Source organism: Cricetulus griseus, chromosome 2, assembly GCF_003668045.3.
Source record: "Cricetulus griseus strain 17A/GY chromosome 2, alternate assembly CriGri-PICRH-1.0, whole genome shotgun sequence".
In the NCBI taxonomy this organism is placed as follows: domain Eukaryota; kingdom Metazoa; phylum Chordata; class Mammalia; order Rodentia; family Cricetidae; genus Cricetulus; species Cricetulus griseus.
Window position 1 is genome coordinate 247,367,767 of NC_048595.1, and position 17,999 is coordinate 247,385,765.

Consider the following 17,999-nt stretch of genomic DNA (forward strand, 5'->3'; position numbering starts at 1 on the left):
TTTGAGTACCCTCCTTCTGGTGGATTTGTACTAAGAATAACAAGTGAAAAATGAAGGTCCTTCAAGTTGCTAAGCCAGTCACTAAAGCAAGGATGGGGGGTGGGTTGATAACATGCTCTGACAGCTTTCTATAATTGCACATCTTCACTGATTCTTCTTCCGGTTTATGTTGCCAATGATTGGATAAATAAGCCGCCACTAAAATGTTCCATGTTTAAGTATTCATAATAATTGTTTTACTGGATAGTAAGTCTCCCAAACTTTTGCCTGCTTCGGCAGCACCTATGCCTGGCGAAGACCGTACTCTTACAGATGGGTGAGGTTGTGTTTGCTGCCTTCTGGTGTATATACATCATGCCTAAATTACTTTAACTCCTTACTTACCTCAGCCCATTAGTAAGGGCTTCGACTCAACAGGCCGTGTGTGTCACACAGTACATCTGTGTTATGATGTACAAAAGCATGTAGCTATCAGCAATATGACCAAATTCAGATTAAAAAGTTGTGTTATCCTGTAGTTTCCCTTGAGTATAGAAATTTACAATAACAACAATAGAAATTGGCACTCTTCTTACCATCTCCCTTTTCATGAGAAATTGTAGTTTCTTTAGACTATCCCTTGGTGTGAATAATATATGTAGGGATATTTGCCTCGTTGAAAAGAGTTCCATGTGTTTGGGGTTGCAAAAGAATAGCTTAGCACTCAACCAAATAAAATTTTACAGCTGAGATTATATAGAAAGTAAGTTCTTAGGCTGTGAAAGGGATATTGCAACTTTCAGAACGCAATGTCATTTTTCTTTTCAGTTTAATCGCTGTTGAATTATCTCCAATTATATGCCATTTTTTCATCGTGTACAATTTAAATGCACAGCATGAACACATGAAAACTTCCAAACATCAACTTGAAATCATGTTTCAATACAGTAAATGTTTGTGTAAATCATGTTCACATGCATCTACTGTAGGAATACCTTCATGTATATGTAGCATATGGTACCTGTATTCACATAACGTGTATATACTGTGTACCATTAAGATACACCCGATATGTAAAAATGTATCACTTTGCAGATATTAACTTCATATCTTTATGTTTTGTATTTCAAATAAACTACTATATTGAGTATACACATTCTATACACAGCTGCTCCATCTGTCATGACATTTTGATGGCAATGGATGATTCTATGCTTTAACTGCATGTTGAAAAACACACAATCCATTTGATTTTTCAGTTCTTTGGCAATATAAGAAATGTCAGCATGTTACTTTTTCCCCCCTAATTCTGTATTACAAATTTTATTTTTTGCTGCATATCTGTCTGTTTAATCGCATGGCATAAGAACGCTAACAACGCATGGGCAAATTAAAATGCAAAGCAAAAAACCCACAAATTTCATTTTGTTTCGTTTTCTTTTTAACGCACATTTTTCTGCTCTATTGGATGTGACGGAGTCACGCTTCTCATTCACCATTGCTTCTCTTTTCCCACTGTCTGTGATCTGCTTGCCAGGAGGAGCTACTATTCTTACTCCTACTACCTGTAAGTAGAAAATGGGTCATTACAACTTTACATGTGTCCAAGATGCAATATCCCTTTCAAAAAACCCACAGAAACAGTGTGTGTTTGGTGGTGTTTCAAAATTTATATCTTTCTGGACTCTAAAACTATAGAATATTACCTATTTTGATACTCTTTTTTAAAAGGGATATTGTGTTTCTGTATGTTCAGCTACTTTAAGTTTTAATGACAGTTTTCCATAAGTGGCTTAGTCTACAGCTAAGAACATCATGTATTTACCTATGTCAAGTCTTTACTCTCCGTTACGCATCTGGTGACAAATGTGGTTTTAACTTCCGGGTCCCTACCATATGATACTGTGTTACGTTTGAGAAAATGAGCCCAGTGAGATATTTGTGCAGCGTTCAGACTGCCCTTGAAAGATGCAAACCAGATTGGGCCTGCATGTGATAACATCGCTTTTCACCTCCCCAGGTATTCTAAAAGGTCATAAGAAGATATCCTTGCTGGCGATTAAAACCACTATAATGGTCTTGTCAAAATAAATTGATAAAATCATAATGTAGTAAAGGCAGAGATATAAATAAGTCTTTTGTAGAGTAGGAAAAAATGAGTTTGCTTACTACAATTTAAATAGAGACTTTATAAAACTAAGCCAAAACAAAACCTGAGGACCAGGCATGTGACCTTTTTATAGTCTTCAGCAGTCTCCAACTCACTCTAGACTAAGGTATGGTAAGTCTTTTATGTCAGCATGGAGAATATTGGCCATTCAACTTCCTGAGCTGTTTTCAATTTTGTTTTTTTAGAATCCAAGGTAGTTAGTCATTCAATCCAAAGGATATGGCACTGTCCAAGGCCCAGGGATTGAGATTAAGTGTGTTTGAGGCATACAGCCTGCAGTGTCTATATCACTAGGTAAGGTTTCAGCTAGTTTTACAGCAAAATTTTATGAGTCAATCACTTCAATACAATGCTGCCAACATTTTAAATATTGCAAACATTTGGCTTCCTACAATCTGCTAGACAAGCAGGTGTAAAATAGCAGTGCTCTTAGCTTATTGTGATGAATCATAACACGCTTGTTAAATCATGTTTGATGAAGCCAATGATAATTAACTGTACCATTTCATACAATGATGGAGTACTTTTCCCCTTTATGGCCCACCCATACATCCACCTGCAGAAGTTTATGCTGTTGGCTGCTTTGATAATGAAAGTCATTTGCACATCTGTCAAAATCAAGTACTTGCAAAATGAATTGTTTAATTCTCCTGAAGTGCACATTATATGTGCTCATGGCTCAGGGGTAGACAAAGCAAGAGACATACCAGAATCAATATGTATTTAGCTATGAGAATTTCAATAAACCTACCGTTAACTGTCAATGGATCTGTAAAATTAGAATGGGATTCCATTGTTGTACACAGTTAACATCTCTCTCCTAGACAATGTAGCAGTTTATACTTTTTGGTGATTGACACTTAGAACTCCTGTCACTTTAAAGCCCAACCAGATAAAAATGTCACAGGATATATACTTTTAAAGGCTATTTAAACACACCTAGGGATAATAATCTCAAACTGATTTCTTTTTTTATAAAGGTAGAAATATAGTAGGATAGAGCACAAAGGAAAAACTCCCTATGGTTTTTAGCTAATTTCTAGTGGCATTATGTCACAGTAACATGTATGGAAACTCTAAACACTGATGTCAACTCACCGTGTTTCATAACACCCTGAATGAAAGTCTATATCACAGCGTTGTCATGAAGATTGAGGCATAAGGGACTATCTGACTGTCCTTGACTTTGCAGGTACTCACAAAGGTTGTATTCCAGCACAGTTTGCTTATCATTTAAGTTTATGAATCTGGAAAGCCCTTGCTAGAACACTTTCACTTCTTGAAAAATACTTTTTAATTTTACCCATTCATGAAAGATATAAATTATTCACTTGTAAATCCTCCAGGTTTAGAATCATCATTTCCATTTGCTGTTTTCTCTATGCCTATTTTTAAAATTTTTTACATTATTTTGAATCCAAATGTCAGATAGTAAGTACTATTTTAGTGTAGCTTTGGAATCTGTCCTGGAACTTGCTCTGAAGACCAGGCTGACCGTGAACTCACAGAGATCTGCCTGCCTCTGCCTCCCAAGTGCTGGGATTAAAGGCGTGTGCTGGCTCAAATAATGCTATTTTCATTGAAATCAATCACTCACATTTTTAGAGAAATGAATCAACCTTTTAACCTTGCCCAAGAAACAAAGACTTGGAGAAAAAAATAAAAGTTTAATTTTTTTGTTTTTGAGACAAGGTCTTGCCCTGAATCCCAGTTTAGGGAGGCTTTGAACATTCCTAGCTCAGCCATCTACTTCTGAATACTGATTAGAGATAGGCATCACCACCCCTGCCTAGAACTTATTTGTCAAGCATTTTTCTGCTGTTTCAAAATGTATAAATGACAGCATATTTATGCTGTATTCCTATTCTCTTTGAATGCTTAGCAACTGGTGTTTAGCCATTGCTTCCCATGTGACAGTAAACACAGTGTAAACAGCTGGGTATTGTGTAATACCTTAAACTATGGAATGAGGTCATTCTTCATTGCTTATTAGATAAGCAACCTTGGGCTAGTTGTTTAACTCCCCTAAACCTCAATGAACTCATTTATATGATGAGAATCCTTAAGCAGTTTTCAGTGGATTGATCTGAGAATTAATTGAGTTAACCAATGGAAAGTGCCAAGTATAAAACAGGCCCAATTTGTCTCTTCCACAAGTATTTATTGAGTGCCTGCTTTGTGCTTTTAGTATTCTGGAACTGTTCTGATGCCCAGAATGTGCAGGTGATCTTTTCCTTTATTGAACACACGGTGGGGGAAATGACTGAAAAATACTGTGATAATATGTGACAAGTGTTGTTTGAAGACATGAACATGTTACTATAAAAATCACCTGAATCAGATGGCACTTGGATCAGCCCTATCAAACCTTTCCAAGGAAGTATATTTGGAGTCACAATGAATAGAAGCTAGCCAGATTTTAGAGACTAAATGATGTTGCAGGCCTAAGGACAAAAGTATTTCATGATGGCTAACTAGCAGGAAGTTTGGAATGCATAGGACTGTTGGCTGCATACAGCCTGATGGTGTTTAATTAGGGTCAGACATTGCTTTTTTAAAAAAACAAAATCAATACTAGGCTGTGGTGGTGCATACCTTTATTCCCAGCACTCAGGAGGCAGAGGCAGGTGCATCTCTGTGAGTTTGGTCTTAAGAGGAAGCTCCAAGACAGCCAGGGTTACACAGAGAAACCCTGTCTCAACTCCTCCCAAATAAGCAAACAAACAAACAAACAAATAAATAAATAAATAAGTAAAGCATTTGATTGTGCTAGCATTTCTATTTTTCTTATGTGCATTTAACTATGAAAGGCGTATCATTGCTCTACTCTTGCAGAAGACTTGAGTTTAGTTCACAACATCCATGTCAGGCAGCCTACAAGCATGCCTATAACCCTGGCTCTGGAGGCATCTGATAACCCTTGACCTCCATAGGGAATGTTCTCATGTAGGTGCACACATGGTGGCGGGGTCGAAGGGGGGGGGAGATGAGAGAGAGAAGAGAGGGAGGGAGGAAGAAGGAACGAGAGAAAGAGAGAAGGCGGGAGGGAGGGAGAGACATTTAATAAAATAAAATAAAAAATACCTGAAAATGATAAACAAAACTAAGATAGCCATCCTGAAATATTGCTGTTATTTTTAAAAATTCAAGTCATTTCCAACATTTGGGTCAAGTGCTAGGAGTCATTTGGACAAGTTGCCCCTGAGCTTTTCTCCATTTCCTCAGTTATCACTTCCATGCGTGATGCCTCATCTCTCACCTATATTTACACTCTCTGTCTAGATCTTTATATTTCTACAGACTTTACCCTCTGGCGTGGAAGGGAGAGTTGGTAGCACTTTCAGTGTGTGCAGCAATTTTTGTCAATAAGTGACAGTTGTAAAGGTAGTGATGGCGTAGGGGATAGTAGTGGCAGTGCTACTGGTGGTAGATAATAGTCCTCTGTCCTTGTTTCTAATATTACTAATATTAAATTAGTACTAATAATTACTGCTGTTTCTTATAAATAAATGAGGGGTGTCCTTCAGCAAGTCATAGTTTGTACCTGCTTTACTCAGTTGTAAGTAAGATTTAGTTTTCCTGTTCTCTATGTTGGTTGCATGCCTCCATGGTCAACTACAACAATTGTCAGAGAAAAATAGGCTGGAGAAACTCTCAGGCTGCTCAATGCATTTAAAAAGGAAAAGTCTGTTGGCATAAACTCCATCTATTCAATGAGCCTTTGTAGCACTTGTAGTCTGTTTAATATAGACAGTAATTGGGGAATCAAAAGAGAGTGTCTTACCACCGACCTAAGAAATGGCATTCTTAACAAAGGGGGAGTATTTCGAAGGCAGTGTTACAGTGGTTTGCAGTGCCTCCGTGTATGAATTTGCTGATGAATATGAGTTAAATATTTTATATGTATTTAATAGATTTTAGGTATATGTTTCATGGATAACACAGAAACAAAAACATCCTATTCTTGATGTGGGAGATAAAGGGGTCAGTATTTGTGTAGTTTGAAATGTTATCTCCAACTTTTATAACCCTGAATCACTCTCCTGCTGTATTCATCAGACATTTCTGTAGTGGATAGTATGCATAAGAAGTCTACAATACATTTTAGGGTTTGACCATGTCAATCCTCCAAGACAACAACAATTGGCATTACATCTTTGCATAGCATTTTTTCAAATTTTCCCCAGTACCCTTGTTACATAGCTTATGATTTAGTTTGATGTCTTTATGAGAGTTTCAGTCATATCTGGCTAAGGCTGATTTTAAAAGACTTTGGGTTAGTTTTGATTAGTGTTGTTAATGCACTGCTCAGTGTCTGTGCTCTGTATGTTTGTGTTTTTACTTAGGAACAGAAAAGGGGAGAATGGGCCTTTTCCTTGTTCTTTGTTGGCTGGCTCAACTAAAGCAAAGTTATATCATGTTGTTAGCAAGACCTTCAAGGAATTGATCTAAGGCAGTCGTCACTCAAGAGGAAGACTGGAACTTACATTTTTAAATTTTTACTTAAATCATCTGTGAATTAACTTTACTTTAGAAGTGTATGCTTATACTCTTGAAGAAATGTTTTCATAAATTTTTATTTTTCGACAGTGTCATACATATATGCAATGTTCTATGATTACACTCACCCTGTAGTACCCTCGTTTTACTCTGTTTTTTTTCCATCTGAACCCAGACCTAAATAAAAGACATGGTAAGACTCTTGGTTTGGCAATTTGAATATCTCACAAATAAGGTCATCCTACAACAAGCCAGTGGAATGGTTTGTGTGCTGTATTGATTCCTGAAATGATCATCAGTTCTTAGGTTTTCTAATTCATGTATGTATAACCTTGTCCTCAAGCTCACTTGAGCTTATTTATTGCTGGTGTCAGCTGTCCCTCAAGGCTCGCTACACTCAGGGCTCCCTTTTATATTTGCTTTGGCAGCAAGCTTGCTAAAAAGCGCAAAGATGCAATGGGGAACACAAGACAGGAGATGACCCACATGGTGAACGCTATGGACCGAAGTTATGCCGATCAGAGCACCCTGCACGCGGAGGACCCCCTTTCTCTCACCTTCATGGACCAACACAACTTCAGTCCAAGATGTGAGTTCTTCCTTACAGTTTTACTTAATGCTTTTGAGGCTTGTGAAGTGCATTTAATTTTCTACAATAACTTTGGAATGATGAAAGGAAAAGCCAGAGGACAGAACAGCTAAGAAGAGTAAAATGGAATTTACAAAAAGACATTTGTTCACTTTTGGTACAGAATTCAGTTTAACTTTAAACTAGGAATTTTATTATGAAAGCATAAGAAATATAACAAACTTAAGAAATTCAAGCAGCTTGTGTCATTGAATTAAGCTACAAATGGCATTTTTCTACATAATGTTAGTGTTCTCAATTTATATTTTTTGTCTTTTTCTTTGTAAGAAGATAAATGTCTTTAGAGATAAGAAGAAATGCAGTCATGCTTCCTAGGAATTAGTGGCATATGTAGTTATCTCACAAATGTAATCTAGTATTAGTCCTGGGAAGTTCCAGTCCCAAAAGATTAACCACAGAGATGGGGAGGTGATTTAGTGGATAAAGTGTTTACCAGACCCACATAAGCCATACAGGCACGGCAGCCACCTGTAATCCATTTTGGAGCCATAGACAGGGTCTCCTGGGCAAGCTGACCAGCCAGAATAGCTGGAATTGGTGAGCTTCCAGTTTACTGAGAGAACCTATCTCAATGCATCAACTGGAGAGAGATTGAAGAAGCCACATAACACCAACTTCTTTGGACCCACACACATATGTCCTCACACGTGGCAACATGCATACACTCACACATACCAGACACACAAGAAAAAAATTAACTACATGAAAATTGCTCTATTTAATTTCTAAGTATCGAGTATGAAATCTACAAGTTGTGTTAACCAGCTTCCAAAGAATAATGAAGTCATGTTCACAGTCATCTCTCCACTCCTCCATATATAAATTCTTCCAATACAACTAATGTTGACCTATTGAAGAAAGTACTTTTAAAATGTTTCCATTGAAGTCCTGCTTAAGCATGGGGAATTTGAATAATTGCATAATTTGAATTTCCTATGAAAGTTATTCCCTTTTCAAAGCTTTGTGTTTATTTAAATTAGTTAAATTTAAGTTAATGTGCTAACTCATTTCTTCAATTCTTCAAGTAAAATAATGCTTGAGATGGACAAATAAAGTTTGTCATTAGCATTTCATAGACAAGGCATTTCTGCAACACTTACCCTAATTTGGTAAACATGGGTGTAAAATGACAAGAACTAAATAACAGAATTCATATTTTCATGCAAATTATAAACACAGCAAATGAAAGGTTGCACAATATTTTAGATTCTATGTCTTTATGTCATTTCATAAGGTTTTTTTTGGAAACCTTTAGCTTGGTGAAAATTTTTAATAATTGTCAGCCTTGAATATAGGTTGTCATTTTCCTTGTGAATAATCACACTGAGTGGAAGTTAGAAGTACTATTTGGAACTCAGAAGCCATTTTGGAACTCAGTTTTTATCATGATAGGGCCTTTCTTGACGGTCTTTCTTTTATTTCACTATTAAAATTTAGCAACAGAGAAAGACATAAAATTCTATGACTGTTGTAAAAAAGTTTGCTCAAAATATGAGTGTATCATGGGCTGGAGAGATGGCTCAGTGGTTAAAACTGCTCTTCCAGAGCACCTGGGTTCAATTCTCAGCACCCACATGGCAGTAAGCAACAGTCTATAACTCCAAAATGTGATATCCTTACTCAGGCATACATATAGGAGAAACAACAATATACATAAAATAAAAATAAATAAAATATGAGTGTGACTCATATTTTGACTCAATATGAGTCAAAAGTACTTGACTCAATATTTACTTGGTTATAGTTCTGAATGTATTTCTGTTCCACAGTCTCTTCTGTATGTTGCCCATGTCAGTGCCTGACTATAAAGTGACAATTCCGAAAGTGTATCTATAAATATCTACTTATGGACTTAGAGAAAGGATTAAACCCACTTCCCACAGTTAACTGGGAAAAATGATTTAGAATGAATGTAAGATCTTTATTTCTGTAAGTACCTTATACTTGATAGATCTAAAATGCATGGTTCCTTTTCTCCTAATTTTATCATCTTTTTAATGTCAAAGTGAATAATCTGGCTTTTTCAGTTGAACAGAGACCTGGACTATAACTATAGATACAATTCTCTTGAGATTTTACAAAACCCCTGCTAGAAAATAAAATTTTACCCTTGCAAAATACAGAAGTCAAAGCAAGTTGTGTCATTATATTTAAAGAAAATATAAATTGATTATAATGATTATTATAAAAGTATAAAAGTTATAAAGAAAAATAGAATTTAGAGCCAAGCTTTGCTTCACAAGCTTTGTTTTCCTGCAGTGCCCAATGATCCACTTGTGCCAACTGCTGTGTTAGGTGAGGCCCGAAATCTTTATCACCAGTTTTTCATTTTATTGTTTTGCATGCCTCACAACTCCTTGCATGGGTTGTATATTGTCCACTCGGTAACTGTTTGCCTTTTGGGAAGTATTTTGATGTTTCAGTTAGATCACCATAATCCTAACGGAGACAGCAAACTTTGTTCAACACATTTGGGTCTGGTAGATTTAAATGCAAGGCACACTGTTTAAAACAACACACCAGCTTTAAGTTGTGTTAATTTGGAGCAGAAGTGCAATTGCTACTAATGGATGACTAATATGAAATGAACCCAAAAACCTCCATTCTTGGGCCAGGAGTAACTGAACTGATGCAGGAAAGTCAGATTTAGGAAAGGGATTATTGTCTAAGTCCTTCCAACTTTAAAGCAATTAAAGATGCAGTCATATGTGAACAGGGGGACTCTGTTCACTTGCTTTTACTTTGTCTTAATAGTTTGTTAATGTAAGAAAGATGCTAGAATCGTGCTCCTGGTGTTTGGCATAGACAGTACATTATATGATAAGTAGCACTATTTCAAGAATTTATAAGAAACCACTGAGTTTACCTAGGTCATATCTAAGGAAGTGGGTGTTGTCTGTTGATTCTGGCCTTTTCAGTTGTGTAGTGGCATTAATTTTCCAACCTATACATTTCAAAACAAAATGAGTTTAATTTCAAATTGCTTTTGATCTCTTGATAAATTATTTAACAATAGTTTGGGCAGCTTGCTTTGTATATTCACAGTTCTGTAACAACCTAGTTCTTCTACTTACCCAAAATGCAGATTATCAATAAATATATCTGTAAATTTACCCAACATTATATTTATCATTTAATACTTATTGTGAATATGGAAATTTAGCTTATGCATCTCTTTGCTATGTAGTTATTCACTTTAAAAGAATATTGTAGAATATTTTGGAATTTTGTAACTAATCAGTTAAGCAAAATGTACCTCATGCACTCAAATAATCATTTTGAATTATAATTTTAGAGCTTATATAAATGATAAATGTTTTCATGGAATCTGTATCTTAACTGCACTCTCCCTGTGAAGTGCATAACAACAGTGAGACGATGGTAAACTAAGGCATTTGTCATAACAGGTGACATGATTATGTAGGAAAGAGTCATACAGAGTGATCACAGGGGAGGTATCAAATTATAAAATACCTCTGCGTATGCCATCTTCTGTTGAGAACTGGTTCTTGCATCAATAAGTAGAGTTCACTTAAATAAAAATAGTAAACACTCTGAAAAGGAATGGTTTGCCTAAATGTTAAATTCCATCATAGTAATCTTCTAAGGGCATATAGAATTTGGTCCCAATCATAAGGTCTATACAGAATTACAATATGAAATCAGGGAAGTGCAGTTTTTCTCCTCTGTCTCTAAAGAGTGTAACAACTCCCGCCATGCTTTCCCCCACAGAACTGAAAAGAGAAAATGAGATAATGCATGTGAGCTTTACAAACTATAAAGGCCAGGCAATTCTTAAAATATTCTAAATGAAAAGGGGTGGTTATGTTTAAGGAAAGGTAGAGCTAGCCCAGTAGTGTCATCTGACCTATTTGTATGGATTTTCATCGTGTGACTTATTTCATTTTGAAAGTGGGAATAATTGGTTTAAAACTCATTGACCTTCTTTGAAAGGTGACTCTCACTTATCCCATTAGACATCAGATTAATCTCTTTCATTTTTCATTGTTCTTATTATTGTGATATTTATGGTTGTTTTTCATCTATTCACTTTCATACAGCAATTTTTGAAATAATTTCAAGCATTGCTTAATATTAATATTTACTTGATGATTTTGAAGGCTTAGAAAATTTTCATATTGATTCATATTTTTGTCTTTTGTATTTTACTGCTTCGTTGGGCTTAAGTCCCCATAACCGGTAAGTACATTACAAAGAACTCTAGCAATCTTTAAATCAAGACATAGTTGAAGTTATTATTCTTCAATGTATAATAAGGATAATGATAAGCACAGGCACCCTTGCTAGTACTTACATTATTAGGTGGTTTAATGAGGTAGAAATGTATTGAGATTAATAATTCATATGTGATTATTCTTGAGACCTTACTGTCTTTTGTATTGCTGTATTAAAGCCTAATGCCACACAAAGGCAATGCTATTTCATGCTAGGATATAGTAATTTTTAAGATGTGCAATGTGAGTAAAGTCTGTGTTTCTGAGCCTCATAAAATTGTAAAACTTATGCTGTCACAGCAGGTTCAAATGAGTTGAACTCTGTCTAGGGTTGTCCTGGCTACCTTACCACAGCCTAGGTCCTTACATTCTGCCTCCCTGACATTGTCTGTTCCCTTGACCTCTCCTTTTCAATTGTATATCCTGTAATAGAGACTAAAGGAGTTGCTTCTGAATTTAATCTTACTGGGAGGTGTTAATATTCCTTGTGCAAGTCTATTGATTGTAATATTTTAGTGAAGGTAGACCAGTTGATTGTAGTCTCACAGGAAGCAGGGCAAACTCAACTGAATCATATTTGCTAGCAAATGTTTGTATGTAGGTGGGCAAAACCTGAATAAAGGCAATAATTCTCTTGACTGGGTAGGTCATAACAGACTCCAAGGGCTTTCTGTTTTTGACTACATTTTTGTTTTTTGTGAGCTTTTTTTGCTTTAGTATATGGTATTTTTAGACATGAATGACAAAAAATGCAGTTTAATAAGAGAGGGTAAAGATAAATGCAATCAACCTAAATTATAGAGGCATACAAATCTGATTGTAGGGTTCTTTTTTTTTTTTTTCCCTTCTCCAGGAAGAAAAAGTGTTTATCATGGGGACAACAATTCATTTTTTGCCATATCCTATTTGTAGAGTTGGCGATAGAGCAGGCAGATGTACCAGCACTTGAAATATGTTTCACTGTTAATTAAATATCATTCTCTGCAGTATGCATTATCATTTCAAACGCAAGTTCCCCTAAAAGTGTACTTCCCTTTCTGTTAATGAGTGTGAGAGTATTATGCTTTTCAAAGTAACACCCCTTCAACGTTTGTTTTTTTTTTTTAAGTGGTAAGTTTAAATGTGATAAATATAAGCATGTTTCTCATTGTAATGCTTAGTTCTTTGGTCATTAAAATGCTGTTTATTCTTCATAGGCAAGACGTTCTTGGTCCTTTCTTCATCTTTATGGCAGAAAGAACATTTAAAGTCTCTTTTGAACTGAAACCAGGGGGATGTGGTCTACACTTAACTGTGGGTGGTGAAGGCTTCTGTTGAATTTTAACTAATTCACTCATTGGAATATTTACTGTATTTCTGGTACATGAGTCTATCTCCAAATATACCAGAAAAATAAATAAATGATTCAATGAAGGGTTAAATATGAAAGTCATGGAAACATAAGAAGTAGACCGATATTGCCGCATGGAGGGTCTAGGAACATAAGGGAAGTGCCCACATTTATCTCCAGCATCCCTGGTTTCTCTCACACGGCTGACAGAGGAGTCACAGTATACTGGCAACTAAAACAATATTGATAGGAACAAGAATTCAAGGAGGAAAACATACAAAGCCTCCTAGTGGACAGGAGGGGTGGGGATGCAATTCTGTGAAACTGTCCGGGTTGTTCTGTATCGATAAGCCCAGCTAGTAGAATAAAGGAGGGAAAAAGTGGCAAGATGAGCAACCCTGTGGGTGGGTTGTCTAAACGAGGTCTCTGAGGGAGGTTGGAATATGAGTGTGAGAGATTCATCCAACATGGTCAATGGTGAGAACATTTTTCCAGTTGACAGCTCAGTAGTCTGGTCCCAGCCTGTGCTGCTGTGACTTCAAATGCTAAAAACAGAGGCAACTCAGTTAAATGTCCCACCTGCACTTTTTAAAAAGTGGATCCCGTGTCTCCCTGCTTCTCCCAGCATCCACTGTCTTGCTGAAAGACACATATGTTCTGACCTTAACTCTGAGCTGAAGTGAAAGGTGAAGGCTTTGTCTTTATGAGGATGCTGCCCGAAGCCCCACCCCCACGGCTGGCTTTTCTTTTCCTTCCTTCTACTACCAGAAAGATCGTAAGGTCTTCAAGTCTTCTATGCACAGATGTCTATTAAACAAGGTAACTTTATCTCTTTTTAATGTTCTGGAATATGAAATCTGCCAGATGAGAACCACAGTGCCACAGCAGAGTCTAGTCGTCTTCTGGATGTTCCTCGATACCTCTGCGAAGGGACAGAGTCCCCTTACCAGACAGGACAGCTGCACCCAGCCATCAGAGTGGCCGACTTACTGCAGCACATCAACCTCATGAAGACATCAGACAGCTATGGGTTCAAAGAGGAATATGAGGTGAAAGCTTCAATACTGTATTCAATTTTATTTTTAACTGGATGCTCAATGACCTGTAGCATTTTTCTTCCCTTTAACATTACAAGAGTGGGATACTACACACCCTCTCTAGTCCAGCATTGAGAGTGCCATCAAATGTATTTATGGAGAGCGGGTGAAATGAAAGAAAAGAGCTCTCCTTGAAATGTATTTGGGGCTACGTTCATTGTAAGATTCTTGAGCACGGATTCAGTAATGTTTCAGTGTGTTATCACAAACACTTTGCTAGGTCTTTCTACATTTCCCCCATTCAAAAGTTAACCACAGAATTCCCAGAGTCCCCTTGTGGTGTTAAGGATGTTGTCACTGGTTCCTTGCTTACAAACTCTTTAATGATAAAGATGATGCTAAGTTAAATATGCTGATTGCCACTATCCCCTTAATTTTGTGGATGGTTGCCTGAGGATGGCAGGGAAGAAAACCAGAGCACCACAGATCAAGTAAACAGCATCTAAAGAACTAAATCAGATAATGTGAAATTTCTTTTCCCAGTGTATTTCTCTTTCCCACTCAGACCAAAATACCAGGATTTATCTTACAAAAGAAGTGACTTAAGTCAAACATTTCGATAAGCAGCAAAGAGAAAATGTTTCTTTTACCTCTTCACTTGCTTCAGAATTTCAGTATGGACATTGAGGCTGATTTATACTCCTGTACATAGCATAGCAAGTGCATACACAGAAACACACACACACACACACACACACACACACACACACACACACACACACACACACACGTACAGGCACATGCACACGCACACACACTTAAAGTGGAAGATGCCAAGCATATTTTATCGCAAAGAGCAACCAAAATACATTCAACTTCGTGGGAAGAGTTTTAAATTTTACATTCTATATGTGGACCACTTGTATACTTTATTTGGGGCAAGAAAAAAAATCATCTTGAAATTTTGAATGTTGGCTTTAGATATGTGCTGAAATGCTCAAAATAAGAGCAGGGAATTAGAATATCCTGCCAGAGTTGGTTCGGTTTGTTCATTTCATGTGTATTCCTGTGTACTCTGCTTCAAAGAACATTGGCTCTTTGAAGACCCTACTTCCTGTGTTGAGCAAAGTTTAAGTTATTCTACAAAAAAAAAAAAAAGATCTTTACCCATATTTTAAATTTCTTCATGATTAAGCCACCATGGAACACGTTTGTCTATAAGTGCTTAGAGAACAGAGATCATTATAAGGAAATTATACATATGCATACAGAGAGAGAGAGAGAGAGAGAGAGAGAGAGAGAGAGAGAGAGAGAGAGAGAGAGAGAGAGGGAGGAGAGGGGGAGAGAATTACAAGGAAGGAAAAGACCCAGTCTCTATGACCTTCAAAAAGAAAAACATGACCGATCATACATGAATAAAGAATTATGGGAGCAAAGTGATTTTTTTCTGTTATAATTGCAGATGAGCACACATTTGGAAGATAGCCATCATTAAAAGTAGTTCTGCAAGTTGAGGTGTATTGTTAAATGTTTCAAAAAAGAATGATGCTTCTTCTACTTGTAACTCACAAAATTATAGCTATCTTAAAATTGAAAGATTTTTTCAAGGGTCTACATTTTTCTAACGTTACTGCCAGTGTTTCCCATGAACTCAACCCTACCGAACATGAAAGAACTTGCTTCCCACAAACCAGGCTTGAGGGCTGAGCAGGAAATGTACTTACTACTGTAGGCAGCCCTGCCCCCCCACCAAATGTGACTTTTACTATTTTAATTTATAAAGCATAAACCTGTTGTGAAAAACAGAATTAAATTAGATCTGCTTGTTAACTTTTTTACCCCAGAGCTTCTTTGAAGGTCAATCGGCATCTTGGGACGTAGCTAAAAAAGATCAAAACAGAGCAAAAAACCGATACGGAAACATTATTGCATGTAAGTTCCCCCATAATTCTTGATATGTGTAAACATTATATGTATAATGTGTTGCAACTTTTATGGTTTTTGCCATGTTTGTTTGTTATGTGATCTATAGAATATTAAAAATAATGTTAACTAATCTGAAATTGCCATCACCCTCATTCAATTCAATCTCACTTTCCACCCTATGAGAAACTTGATATTTTAAGTTCTTGTATAAGTCCATGGGGGTTTGTTACCAAATGTCTAAGAATATTTTTCAGCTAAGAATTGGTATATCACTCTTGAAGGTCATAGTCAAGGTTGCTGGGGTATTTGTTCCATGTGACCTTACCTGGAGACAGCAACTGAATTCCAGTTACTGCAAGTAGCTAATCACTCAGAATTTCCATTCAGATATGTCTTCATGAAGAGTACATGCAAAATGCCATGTCATCACCAGGGGCAACCTTGGGAGTACTGAGGAGAGCCGATGGTCTGACTTATAATTACCTGTCCTTTTCCTTAAGCCAGTCTACTCTGAGTTGAAATCATTTTAAACTATCTAAACTACATAAAATGTAACCTGTCTCTCAAGGAATGAAGGAGGAACAGGTTCAGAATTCACAATCTAGTTCTGTGGCTCATTCGGCTATAAAATCCAAAGGCAAAGGAACTCCCCCAGTTGAAAACATTGCTGAGAAACACAATTAGAAGCTACGCAAGTTCTGTAGTCAAGTCTGGGGTTCAAGAAGAGCCCCCCAAACACTGCCATGCTTCCTTGGAATTTCCTAATCTGAAAGGCAAGCCATTGAGTTAGTGTTCATATTTGTGATTGGAATAAGTGAGGAGATCCATATAGTTCTGGCATTTGTGTTTCCCAAATGACTAATTTGACAGTAATGCAGATTATAAAGACCAAATTTGTCTTTAAGTCGTTACTACTGCCATTGTCAGAAAACAGAGGAATTCAAATAGCTTGCATTTGATTATTCAACTCTTTCAGATGATCACTCCAGAGTCATTCTGCAGCCGGTGGAGGATGATCCTTCTTCAGATTACATTAATGCCAATTACATAGATGTAAGTGTCCTTACAGCGTGTTTGCACAGTAGGCCCACTGTATTAGCTCCCATCTGTGAGCTCAATGCTTGTTATTACCTATGACTTGATTGCTAGCTTTAAAGAACAAACTGTACACTTTTCCTTGTTCTACATCCTAGTACTTACTGACGCTGTTGTGCTTTCTTTCACACCTGACTATGGTTTGGGCTGTAGATTTGGCTGTACAGGGATGTAAGTACCACTATATGTACATAACAACACCCTATGATAAATATTTAATATAAATGCCCTTAATCACAGTTACTACTAATGCTTAGTCTAGTTGTTTCTGCATGCGTCACCTAATTGGTCTCATACAGTATATTTGTGTTTCTTCTTTTTTTTTTTTTGTAATTATTTTACATGTGTAAAGAACTATTTGACCTCCTTCCCTTTTCTCGTGTAGCAAAACAGGGCTATTTTTGGCTTCGACAATTTATTATGCATTTGAATTTTATTTGTTGATGATTTCTGTCTCTGGCTTTTATTCTTACCCTTCCCAAGCATATGTGAGAAGCTGGATAGTATGATGTGTATTAGTGTTTTTGAAATTCCCTATTTTTATATTGACTTTTGATATTAAAAGATAAGAATGGGGCCAGGGATGTGACTCAGTTGGTAAAATGCTTGTTGAGCATGCAGGAAGCCATGAGTTCAATCCCAAATACTGCATAAACCAGGTGTGGTGGCTCATGCCTATAATCCCAGCACTTGGTAGGTTAGAGGCAGGAGGATTAGAAGTGCCAAGGCATCCTGAAGTATGTAGAGAATTCAAGGCCAGCTTTTTCTAATAAGACCCTATCTCAAAAACATAAATAAATAAAAAGACCCTATCTCAAAAACATAAATAAATACAGTAGTAGGAAGACTATTTTGTGGTGTGTGATACTGGTTTGTAAAGTAATAAAATAATTAGGGGAAAATGATTTCTATATTATATTTGTAACATATATATCACACATATATATGTCAAATCATACCACTAAAGTCTGTTTTCATTACATATTGCACTATTAAATTTTGGTTATAGATATGGACAGGGAAATTCTTTATGTAAAGGCAAGTAATTATCAAATCAAATTATTGCCAAGAAGCAATG

The 17,999-nt window shown here is 36.5% G+C and overlaps 1 protein-coding gene across 2 annotated transcripts in view; it reads left to right on the top strand.

Annotated features, from left to right (window-relative positions):
- Nucleotides 1-17,999, top strand: part of LOC100763249 (receptor-type tyrosine-protein phosphatase kappa) — a 530,034-nt gene that overhangs the window by 489,046 nt on the left and 22,989 nt on the right. For both annotated transcript variants that reach the window (XM_027402864.2, XM_027402866.2), the window contains exons 15-18: nt 7,078-7,238; nt 13,728-13,912; nt 15,745-15,832; nt 16,803-16,879. In XM_027402864.2, the coding sequence (XP_027258665.1) occupies nt 7,078-7,238; nt 13,728-13,912; nt 15,745-15,832; nt 16,803-16,879 (511 nt within the window). The remainder of the gene's footprint in view (nt 1-7,077; nt 7,239-13,727; nt 13,913-15,744; nt 15,833-16,802; nt 16,880-17,999) is intronic.